The sequence below is a fragment of the Blennius ocellaris genome, assembly GCF_963422515.1.
Source record: "Blennius ocellaris genome assembly, chromosome: 7".
Classification (NCBI taxonomy): domain Eukaryota; kingdom Metazoa; phylum Chordata; class Actinopteri; order Blenniiformes; family Blenniidae; genus Blennius; species Blennius ocellaris.
The window spans coordinates 4,571,557-4,583,597 of record NC_137656.1 but is presented as its reverse complement, the minus strand read 5'-3'; the positions used below and the strand labels follow the sequence as shown (position 1 = coordinate 4,583,597).

General features: G+C 39.3%; 1 protein-coding gene across 1 annotated transcript in view; it reads left to right on the top strand.

Annotated features, from left to right (window-relative positions):
• LOC308132407 (protein unc-13 homolog B-like) overlaps nucleotides 1–12,041 on the top strand; it is a gene marked incomplete at both ends in the record, with an annotated part of 63,307 nt that overhangs the window by 18,914 nt on the left and 32,352 nt on the right. Inside the window, 5 exons of the mRNA XM_080499496.1 lie at nucleotides 5,776–5,844; nucleotides 6,302–6,391; nucleotides 7,229–7,369; nucleotides 8,416–8,672; nucleotides 9,909–9,994. Of these exons, the coding sequence (XP_080355622.1) occupies nucleotides 5,776–5,844; nucleotides 6,302–6,391; nucleotides 7,229–7,369; nucleotides 8,416–8,672; nucleotides 9,909–9,994 (643 nt within the window). The remainder of the gene's footprint in view (nucleotides 1–5,775; nucleotides 5,845–6,301; nucleotides 6,392–7,228; nucleotides 7,370–8,415; nucleotides 8,673–9,908; nucleotides 9,995–12,041) is intronic.

Genomic DNA, 12,041 nt, shown 5'->3' with positions numbered 1-12,041 from the left:
AAGGAATTCATTATGATAATGAGGGGAAAGATGAGGAGGCTTTGCATTAAGGAAGTAATGTAAAAAGTATTGATCTGTGTGTTTGTTGCTATCAGTATTTTGTGTTAAAATCACTTCTCCTATTTTAGGGATAAAACTAGAATTACAAGCTCACGAATGACTACATTTCTGCATATTCTTCAATTTAAAAAAAGAGTATAATGTAATCAGAACTGATATTGGAAGGGTTAAAAACTTGATCAGGAGTGAAGAGTTTTTGGAAAATGACTTCGAATTCTATTAAATACAGACATGCCTGAGATTTCACACCAACCGAGTCTAATCAGCTCATCTCACCTGAACAAGTCTGTAACGACAGAAACACAGTGTTCGACCTGCAGGTGTCAGTGGGCGGAAGCAAAACAAAGGAGACATAAAGGCTGTGTGACTTTTTAACCCTTGAAATGTGACTAATTCATATCTGAGAGAAATGGAGAGAACAGTAAGGAACTTTCCTCCATGCCTGCAAAAGATGGAGCGTTAGTGACACAGTGATAGACATGAAAGCTTTGTCCCCCTTGAGACAAAGTCAGACTGGGTGATCAGCAAGGGGAAATGGAATGAAGGTCGACGAGGCTTTATCGGCTTCAGAGCTGCACATTGGTTGTCCAACCACCACGTCAGTCCCGCAACATGTAAAAGAATAAAAAAAAGAGCTGGAGCCATCACTGTGTCTTTCTGGACCGTGGGTCACTAATGTCCAGGTCCTTCCAGTGACAGGATGTGCAATAAAACTTCCCGCAGGTCATGCAAATGCAAAAATATGTTGGATATAAACTCCTGATGGATTTTCTTTTGTCTCGGAAACTGAGAAGACTTTTTTTTTTTCCCAAAGTCATTGATATTCAAATGCAGCCTTTGAAGATCTCAACTACTGGAAGCAGGAGAGGCATGAATGCAATGAACTAACTCTGATGGACCCGTCAGTCTCGGGCTGATTAGCCATGGAGGATCGAGCTGCCACAGACAGAGCTTCATTTTAGATTAAAGAGCTTTGTTGAGCCGCACCTTAAGCGAGGTAATCCTCCAACCTTTATTGCATCTCTGCCCATTGACAGGTAAAGGAGGTGGCGCCGAGGTTCTTGGGTTGCCCATCTATATAGTTCTCAATATTCTCATTTCTTCTCAACCCCTTGAGATTACCTCATGGTGTTTAGAAAAAAAAACAAGAAAACAACAGCCTTATTTGGTTCCAGAGGCCAAAGTTCAACGACACTGTGACTTCACTTTCAAATAATTTCCGCAAATGCAATATCTCAGAATATTATTATTTAACACTCTTATCGTTCAAGGTGACAAATGTGACATTTAAATTAAAGAATTGTTCGATGGTCGCATCCCACCGGGTCGCCTTCGCTTCAGCTCATAAATGTTGAGTTTATAAAATCACCTCTTGCTAAGTTAACCATGATTAAATACAAATAAAGAAAGATTTCCGTGGAAAACTCGCTTGATTTCAATGACAGCGATTCTGTGGTACCCGTTTGTTTCATATTTTGAGGGGAACTTCAAAAAGTTAAGTTGAAAGTATTAGAATAGGCCAAAAATGCTAAGGATGGTGGAAGAAAGGTAGAGGTGAAATAACTAAAATATCTATATTTGGCTTTCACAAAAAAAATAAAAAAATGTGTGGAAACGTAGGGAAAACGCAACTTTTCTAAAAGGCTACTACTGGACAGTCGCACCGCTGTTGTAGTACATAGTTCTTCTGCACATGCCTGAATAGATGGACAATAACATTTTCGTGCCATTTTCGTGTGAACGGACATCGTTTTCAAAACATTTCCATGTAAACTTTTCCAAAACAAAAATGCAACAACTTTAGGTTTTCACTTAAAACGTCTAAAGTGAGCCTAAAGTTCTCGTAATCTATGCAGTAATTAATATAAAAAAAAAACCTTAAGAATTCTGATTGTGATTCTGCTTTTGTCCACCCACAGCGGATTGGTTTTCTGATACTTATTACGAGTACGACGAGCCTTTAGGGTTTTATAAACACACTTCAAACATTTACTTTTTTCATCATTTGCAGAATAACTTCTGTTTCAGTCATGAAGCTTTTCCACTCCACATGAGTCTGGACAGTTGTTTGGGTCAACCTCAACCGCCAGCTGTGAATCCTTGTTCCTCTCCAGCATCATTACAATCAACAAGGCGGCGTTCTTGTCAACATTGTGTGCTTCTAATTGAGGTTTCGCACCACTACATCTGTTTATCTCTCGTCTCTCGTCAAGCTTTTTTTTTTCAATTTGCTGAAAAGGAGCAGGCTCCTGCTGGATGATTACTTGTTATCCAACTTGAGGTGTTTTATTACTTCTGCAGGGGAAAGGAAGCTCCGGTCGTTTTAACGAGTAAAATAAACTGGGAAACTAATTTCCATGGCAACTGGGATGCACCTTTATATTTAGAGCAGCAGGAAGGTATACGAGGGATTGATCCGCCATGCTTTCCTTCATTACCGTGAAGATAATGACGGCCCCAGCGACGCTGCTCTGTGGTGTGTTGTTGAATGTGCTGTTGGACGACCGCAGAACCACGACAAGAGGAGAGAGGAAAACAAGCTTGATCGGAAAACATAACCGATTTGGTGTTTTTCACAGGTGCAATTTTTCCATTTGTGTGCTTTTCTCGTATGAAACCAAGCTTGTCTCCCCGGTTTTAACGGTCATGACTCGCAGAGCTGCACCTCCCTGCCGGTGTTTGGGCTTTCTCACACAGATTGTGGGACTGTTGTTGGCGACGTTCCTGCCACAAATAAAGCAAGAGTTGAAAAGCTCTTGTAGAGTTTGATTAGAATTTGGCAATCTGTTGGTCCACGACACCTGGCGTTGTTGGCGACTGTTCATACTTGTAGAGATAAAAATAAAGGGGGGAATCCTACCGTGGCTGGCTGCAAAATGAGCCAATCAAAACACAGCATTTCGGAGTTGGATCAGTGTGATTTCCTCTTATTCCTGATTCGAATGTGACCACTTTGCTTCTTTTGCTTCTTCCTTCTTGTTTTCGGTCCCAGATGAAATTCCGTCTCCGCAGTTTTTTGAGCCACGTCGTGACTCTCTCTATCTCTCTCTCTCACTCTCTCACTCTCTCTCTCTCTCGCTCTGTGTCTTTGTTCCAGCCTTAGATTGCTTTATTGCCATGCCATGTAAATACTTGCGTGCTGCCAAAAACCTATGAGGAAAATAGGGGATGAAATTAATTAATAAAAAAAAACAAAAAGAAGAAGAAAAAAAAAGCACTGGGGATGCCTCTACTGGCTGCAGCTCAGGTGGTAGATCTGATTGGCTGATGATGAGAGGCTGGTTTCTCTGGTTCTTCCTGTCTGATGTTTCTACTGTATGTAAAAGTATCTCCCGATGAGGACACTCGCATGCATGAAAACTCTCTTCAAATTTCCATTTATAAAGTAGTTTCATTGTGGAGCAAATTCCTGCGCTTATTCAGATGAGGATCTTTTATAGGTCAAGTTTAGAAAAGTGTTACTTATTTAAATAAAGTACATGATGACTTTCCTTTACATTTAACAGAATGGCTGCTCGGTGATGAGATCTGTGGGCGCCCTCGCGTTCAGTTTTTAGTTGCAGCTCCTCAAATTATCCTTGAAATTGAGCGTGATAAGCTATTTTTCTACAATATTGGACATGTGACGTGGCAATATCATAGTTGGAAGAGTAGTTTAAGACAAAACTTTACTTTGTTGCTGAGTAGCGAAGCACCACTACTGTTTGATGATGCCGCCTCCTTTATAAGAGGAATTATCTTCTTACATAGTTAGTTTTCTTTGATATGATTGAACAATTTTACACAAACTAAGATTTTTGTATTGATGTAAAATTTTATTTTATGTTCGTATTTCAGTTTCTTCTTGACTCTATATGAAGCTGGTTTTAATGTGGATATATACTCTTGGATTTGCTTTTTTCTGTTGTGTTTCTCTGAGATTCTTTTGCCCACCACAGTTCATCCATTTCTCTCAGACAGCATGCGTCTCATGCTCGAACTGGTAATGATTGTGAGCTCCCCTGCTGGCAGGACTGTTGTTTGGGCAGACAGGTCGGGGATATGGCTCCAGGAATCAACACAGTTAGTAACAGAACACAAATGTTCTCCCGTGGTCCTGGTTAAATGATTCATATTCGATCATGACGTTGATATAACAGGTGCTACATTAGTAACATACTCAATAAGTCTGTCAGAAGCTTATGGGCCTCTGCATGATTATTGTATTTTTCCAGGTTGTTTAAAGACATATTTACCTTGAGGTATGCACCTCCTGACTCATTATATTGTGCTTAGATAAAATTAAATAACATTTTGAATTAATTTGTACAAAAATAAACAGCAAATCTTAAGTAATTTTTTGGTAAATTTTCCCACACGGATGATACCAAGGACAGAAATGTGTCTTTGGAACTGGTAACATGTCTTTAGCCGACCAGAAGGAGAAAAACACCCGTTGAAAATGAAGCCTGCCAAATATATATTTGTGTTGCCTTCTCCTAAAAGACTCCATTAAAAAGGCTCAACGATGCCATCTGGCATGTCATTCCCAAACTATACATCAACAGTTTGTATTCAGCATATAAAAAAGCACCTTCTCTGTCCTTTTTTCTGAAACGTTTAACATCTCTCCTGTCCTTGGATACTCTAGGAGCCATGATTAAAGCCGTATATATAAACTGTGTCCTCGGTGGGTACTATCTGTAGTGATTGCAGTCCCGTCCTCTTAGCACATTTGCAAAGCAAATTATAATCATGCATTATCATTTACATACTTGATTACTAGCTCAGTCTATTGCCTTGATTAATTGATGGATTGCAACGTTTCCTCATGCGCTATGGCCAATGGTTTTCAAGAGGGAACATGCAAATTTAACAAACACTGGGTGAAAGGTTGCACGAATGTGCAACACTAGAATTTAAGAGGGGAAGAAAAAGTGGGATTTTTGTTTTTTCTGCACCAAAGATTGACACGTTGGTAATTGTTAAAGCTGTCAAATTTGAAGTTGGAGGGAAAGGTATACACTGTACAGGTCACCAGTACATTACAGAAACACCCTCTGTTAATATTATAGTTGATGCGGTTGAAGCAGTGTGTGGTAGGGTAGCAAAGAGTATACTTGAATATTGTAAACTTACTAGGATTTCATTTAATAGCTTAAAACAAACAAAGAAATCACACAATTTAATGCAGGATGTGATAACGCTTTAGTAGAACTTCTCACTGGGCTCAAACTGGAACCTCTTGTTTGGAAGTTCTGTGTATGATCCTACAACTCTCTCCACATCAATAATTGTGAGTTCAGCCCAACTAAACCAGCTTATCTGCACCGTAGCTTTCCACTGAGCAATATCTGTTTACATGGAAAGGCAGAAAGGCTGAAAACGATGTGGTTTTCATGTTTGGCCACTAGTGGGTGACTGGGAGTCATGACACTCTGGAGGCAACTGAGCATGTGCAGATGAACTATTTAATACAGCCGTGTTGTGCATGCAAAGTAGCAGCTTTTCAGAAAAAAAATTTTTTTCCTTGGTTTCCACGGAGATGGAGCGTTTTCAAAATGTTTTCTGTGTTTTCTTGAAAACAAGGAAAAGAAAAGGGGTTTTAGTTGTGGTTGAACTACAATGAGACATTCAGACACACTTCAGTGTTCATAATCCATCTGTCTGCATCGTCTTCACCATCTATAAAGATCTTGTCATGTCACGTCATTGCTTTGCATGTTCTTCCAACAGAGGGATCGATTCGTGAAGCTCCTGGATCAGCTGCACAACTCGCTGCGCATCGACCTCTCCATGTACCGGGTGAGTCTCTTTGTGTTTCTTCACTTGCACATGCATATATAACCCCGGTGCAACCCTCAGGCATTTCTACATCTTTTCATTCACAAAAAAATACACCAGGCTTTGAATAACAGTCAGCATGTTAACTGTTCATTTTACAACCATCTGTTAGAAGCTGATCATCTTTGATCATCTCCAGGTGTTTGGTTTTTTTTTAGCTTTCAAACTTCAAACACACCCTTCAGAGCTACAATGTATTTTTCATGGGTTTTCTTGTTGATTCTTGGAAGAACTCAGTGTGACTTTCTCCTGTGAATTTAACTCTGATTAAACAATGAGCTGCATATGACGACCATAATGCAGTCGCCATGACCAATGGAAGAAATCACCCACAAGAGAGATTTTAGTCCAAACAGGCAGTCCGACTTTGCAGTCTGAAGAAGTTGTTTACCAACCATGTGCATGCATCTATTTGCAGAATAACTTCCCAGCCAGCGACAAGGCTCGCCTCAGTGACCTCAAGTCAACCGTGGATCTTCTCACCAGCATCACTTTCTTCAGGATGAAGGTAGAAATATCTAATTCTGGTCATTAACCAATTGTAAAACCCTATTGTGGTCTGATAACATTTAAAAATATGTAATATTGTTAGTTAGACATTGATTCAATATATTAGACAAACAGATTATTGTGCAAGCCTTTGCAGTCGTCCAGATTGGAGGCGGCTGAAAGCAATTGAATCAAGTGAAACTGACACATTCTGATTATTGTGCATGTTTCTGTACCTTTTTTCCTTCCCTTTAACAGCCAAATGTTTTTCTGTGCAGAAAAGCCAAAGTAACTCCGAAGTGAAACATCTGCTACGCAACAGCTGGGTTGTAAATGATGTGTTATAAAGTAACAGTTTGCCTTCAACTTGATAGCTTGAGCAGTAACACATGATTACAAGGTTACTATTATAAAAAAAAGAATAACAGAACTTTTATTGTCACAATATACAAGCATAGATTTCGTTTTTTTCTATAATGTAAAAACTCTTAAAAACAGAATGCTCAGTGCATGAACACATGTGCAGTTGTTTCAACTAAAACATGATATTTGTGGCAGATCAATCAGTTCTTTTGTGATATTTATTGCAAATGCCGGTGTTGCACTGATGATAAATAGCGTAGTGGCACTGTCGGCCTGCAATGTTGGGAATCAGTGTTAACTTTGTGTTGGATTCAGATCTATTACAAGAAAAGTAATTGCACTCTGGAGAACAGAAAGCACGGTTTGGAGTGAATAGATTATTTCCTCCCAAATTTACTGTTACGAGTGTATTCGCAGCTTCTTTTTGTGATTCTTGGTCTCCAGGAAAGCCATTTCCTTCTGTCGTCACACTGCTCGGTTTGTTCGTGTTCAGGTCCTGGAGCTGCAGAGTCCGCCCAGGGCGGCCAACGTCGTGCGAGACTGCGTGAAGGCCTGCCTGAACTCCACCTATGAGTACATCTTCAACAACTGTCTGGAGCTCTTCAACCGCCAGTTTCAGCCCACCGTCCAGCCGGTGGGTTTGGAGGAGAGAGAGGGCATGCTGCCAGCTTCTTAAACAGACATTTAACAAACGTCATTAAAAGAGTGGAACGGTGTGTGTTGCCACCATGCAGCACACACTGTTCCACTCTCGTCAGTTTTAAAATTCTTGTTGTTTAACTGAAGCAAACTGTTGTTTATTTGTTGCTTGATTTCTGTCAAGACGTTTATGTAAAATTCAGACAGGAAAAAAAAACAATATATCTAGATAGCATCTACATCGTTCTTGTTCTCAGTGTTCACTACACACACGCGACTTTAACAATCTTACAGCGAGCCACACTGTTGGACATGAATCCAATATCTTTGAACGTGACATGAAGTTTGCCGTGTGCAGATTGCACAGTGAGAATGCAAGCCTACTTGTGTTTATGTGTTTTTCTTTACATTCCACCTACTTTTTTGACTCGTTTTGCTGTTGTCGCCGCAAAAGCATCTATCTGTCACCACTGATTCAGCGCCAAGGCCAAAGGTATCGCTACGATTCTCCCACGGTTTTTTCATCTGAAACGGCTGAAAATCTCACAGTGTGTCGCCGGCACAAGCTTCTGGATTGACGTTCTTTTATCGTTATCGCCATCGGGTGTGTGGATTACAATCCGAACAAATCACAAGTGCTGTTGCGTTTTTCCTGATGTTGATGAACATCGTCGGTTCGAGATTTTGTACATTTCTAAATTGTTAAAATGGAGAAATTCATTGGAAATGTATTTTTAATTGAATCAGTTTCTGGGACAAACTCTCCAATGGCTCATTAAAACTCCATCAATGCAGTGTGGATCCAGTTCTAATCGATACACTAATGAGCTTTGTCTCTGATATTTAGAGTTTTTGTAGCGTTTCCAAAGTCAACCCTTTTTAGCTTGGGTATAAATTATAAATAATTAGCATGTTGATGAAGGAAAGTTCTCTTTTGTGCTTGATTGAGTGTGCAGGATTGTGTCACATTGAGATATCGTGAATGATGAAAATGAAAACTTTAACTTTTCTGGCCACACCATCACTTTTCTCCTCTTGCAGCCTGAACCCGAGAAGAAAAAGAAGAAGAAAAAGAAGGAAAAGCCAGAGGGCGAGGCAGAGGAGGATAAAGAAGGAGAGGAAGAAGACGATGAGGATGAGGAGGAAGAAGAGGAGGAAGAGGAAGAGAAGAAGGAAGAGAGCCAGCCGGAGGAGCAGGGCCCGAGCATCCAGAATCTGGACTTCTGGCCCAAACTCATCACGCTCATCGTGTCCATCATCGAAGAGGACAAGAACTCCTACACGCCCATCATCAACCAGTCAGTAGCTGCTTCTCTCTTTTCATTCGGCCTTTTCATATTTAATCAATCAGTGAAATCCGACTGGTCATTCTAAATGTGGCCAATTACCCAAACATTTCCGACTGCAGATGTACAATATTGGATATGTGCTGGGCTCCAATATGCCAGTGTATTTAAAACAAAGATTCACTGACACCGATATGAGCCTCTGATGCAGTAATGACAACATTAATAAAATGACAATTAAATTAAATCTTATGTTATGAGGCTTTTCTCCTCCCGGTGATGTTACTGCTGTTGTTTTTTTTACCAAAAGAAACCCTTAACCTAATACAACTTACATGCACACCATATTATTAAATAGAAAGCTGTGAACTCTTTTCTTTATTATTCTCAGAACGTCTCAATTACTAACATATGAAATGTTTTGTAACTAACCATTTCTGGTTGCAGGAATAATGAAAGTGCTCTTTACAGCTTTACAGAACATAAAATAGTCCCCCCCCCCCATACATAAATGGATTAACTTAATTACTTGGCTGCAGGTGATTCACACACTTATAAACTTAATGAAAGTAATTTTTCAACAACAGGAGCACAGGTGATTATACAAAGTTTAAAAAATATTAACATGAACTCATATAAACTAAGCTCAGACTATTGAACATGCTTACCTGAGCTGTTGATGATGTATAAACAAACTAAACTGAGAAGAAAGCCGGGACTCTGGAGGGGAAACGTGTTTTAACTCCCCACATGACCGACGTCAAGCATTCATTGCAAACGACAACTTTATGTTTCTAAAACTTAAACAAAAAAATCTCCACCCAGCAGACATGTTTGATTTTTTCCCCTCTTTTACACTCATCAACAAAATAACTCTTTTTTTACCTTGGCGGCCCCGTGTGCCCGTGGCAAGTTTCAGGTCTTCAACATTAAAAAAATATAAGTAAAATTATCGATGAAAGAGTGTAATAAATATTTTTTTCTTCCTCCTTCTTCTCCCCTCTTGTTCTCCAGTCATAGCGACCCGTTCTGCATCAATCTGTGGGTTTTTCATGTAACTTCGAGGTTTTCCTACATATTTACGAGGAGTTACTAAAAAGCGTGACGCATGCAGGCGGTTTGTCAGAATAACATTCTCAGGGAGATTACATTGCTTGTGTAACTGTAAAAAAAACCAAACAAACAAACTGTCTTTACAGTGAGACAGCAAATCTAAGACTTCCTGTCTGACTTCTGTGTGCCTCTCAGATTTCCTCAGGAACTGAATGTGGGTAAAGTCAGTGCTGAGGTCATGTGGATGCTGTTCGCTCAGGACATGAAGTATGCCCTGGAGGGTAAGACTGTGTGTGTGTGTGTGTGTGTGTGTGAGTGTGTGTGTGTGTGTGTGTGTGTGTGTGTGTGTGTGTGTGTGTGTGTGTGTGTGTGTGTGTGTGTGTGTGTGTGTGTGTGTGTGTGTGTGTGTGTGTGTGTGTGTGTGTGTGTGTGTGTGTGTGTGTGTGTGTGTTCACTGTCTCGAGCTTCCATTCAATTACTGTTGGATGTTTTCACTTCATCTTGTCTCCCCTCCGCCTTCTCTCTCTCTCTCTCTCTCTCTCTCTCTCTCTCTCTCTCTCTCTCTCTCTCTGTCAGTTTTGGATAAAATCGATCACTACCGCTGGAACAACGGTGAGATTTTAGACGGAAACATTGTGCAGATCCGCGGCGTCAGACGTATAATAAACACCCATTGTAACCTAATTACAATGAGACGGGTGAATCATTATTGCCGGTAAAGTCGCGTCAGCGCCTCGCCGGGAGGGTGAACGTGTGAAAACATGCCGGATGAAGTCTGCAAACATCGTGCAGTCTGGGAGGAGATGATCTTTTAGCCGCAGATTTTACTGACTAAGCTCTAAAAAATATATATATATATATTTCCTGTAGTTTTTAATGCACATAGCAAAAAAATTACACAAATTACACTTTCTTTGAAAAAACAAATCGTAATATTTTCAATATTATGCACTAAAACAAAGACAAACAATTGTCAAAATGTCAAAGCTATTATAGTATATCTGTGCTTGTCTGCCTCGTTCAAAAAGAAATTGTTTTGTTGAGTTTGTCTCTCCGGGTGTAGTTGTTGATAAAATACAGCAGAGTCATGTGACAGCTGCTGTTTGTCACCGTTATGATCTAAGAGCCACGGCGTATCATAACAGGAGGGTTTAATAGGACTAAATGGGGAGGCAAACTAGAAATGCATTAAGTTTGTCTGCGTTAACAACCAATAACGTAATGAAATACTAAAAAATTTTACAACTTATAATTGAGAGTGCATGAGACAACCATTTCTTTCACTATATCTAGTTTTGATAAGAAAACGGCTTGAAGGATGCAAGATAAAGCTTTTATTCCCCAGGAGCTGTAGCTCTCGTTATGTTTTATTACATTAGTGACTGTAGTTTATTACATTACATTACATTTAAAGGTGGTTTATTGGCGAAATGATATCATGATAATGGCTCAAACATCTCATTACAGAATAGGAAAGTTTTAACATTGACAAAGTCCCAAAATTGTTGCATTGATGGTTGCTACGTGAGACAATAAAAGTAGAGATTTCTTTTTTGTAAAATATGAACTTTAAGGATGCCTGTGTGGAAAATTGTGATGTGAAACACGAGTCAGTCTGCAAGCTGGTGGTATGGAATGGTAAACTCTAAAGTTTTGACACATCAAAGGTTATAGATTGTCATTTTTTGGGGGAGGAAAAAAGATGAACAGGGAGAACGTTACGCTTTTCTTTAATCTGATTTCATTCAGGATTATAAATAATCTCATATTAGAAGGAGAAATTGTTGAAAGTTCAGTTTTTAACCATTAACACTTAGAAGCTTCGATGTAATAGAGTAGATTTATTATAACATGTCGCGTTAACGTGATTGTGGTTGTTTTGTTCTTTATTGTGCTGAAATTTTACCACATCAAGAAATGTTGGGAATAACGTTTTTTTAAGGCTTTTTAATCTGAAAATTTTACTTTTTTCCTTTCAAATTGTTTTGCGGTTAATTAATTTTTTCAACTTCAAATTGTGTTTTACTCTTTTCTGATGGACTGTATTTGCAACAAATCCACATCTCTCTCAGAATACGGCAACAGAGACTTTCTTCTCGATATCTTCACCACAACCGTTGACATTCAACATTTTTTTTAATTGCATTTTGACTTATTTCACCTCATTTATCTTTTTTCCTGACAGTTTGACTTCATGTCTGCATCTGTCCTGACATTTTCAACTCTTCTATTGGCATTTGACATTTGTTTATTGACAGTTTGACTCCTTTTCTCTCGATATTTCAGCTTTTTTTCCCCCTCAAAATATGGATCTAGTGTGGTACTTAT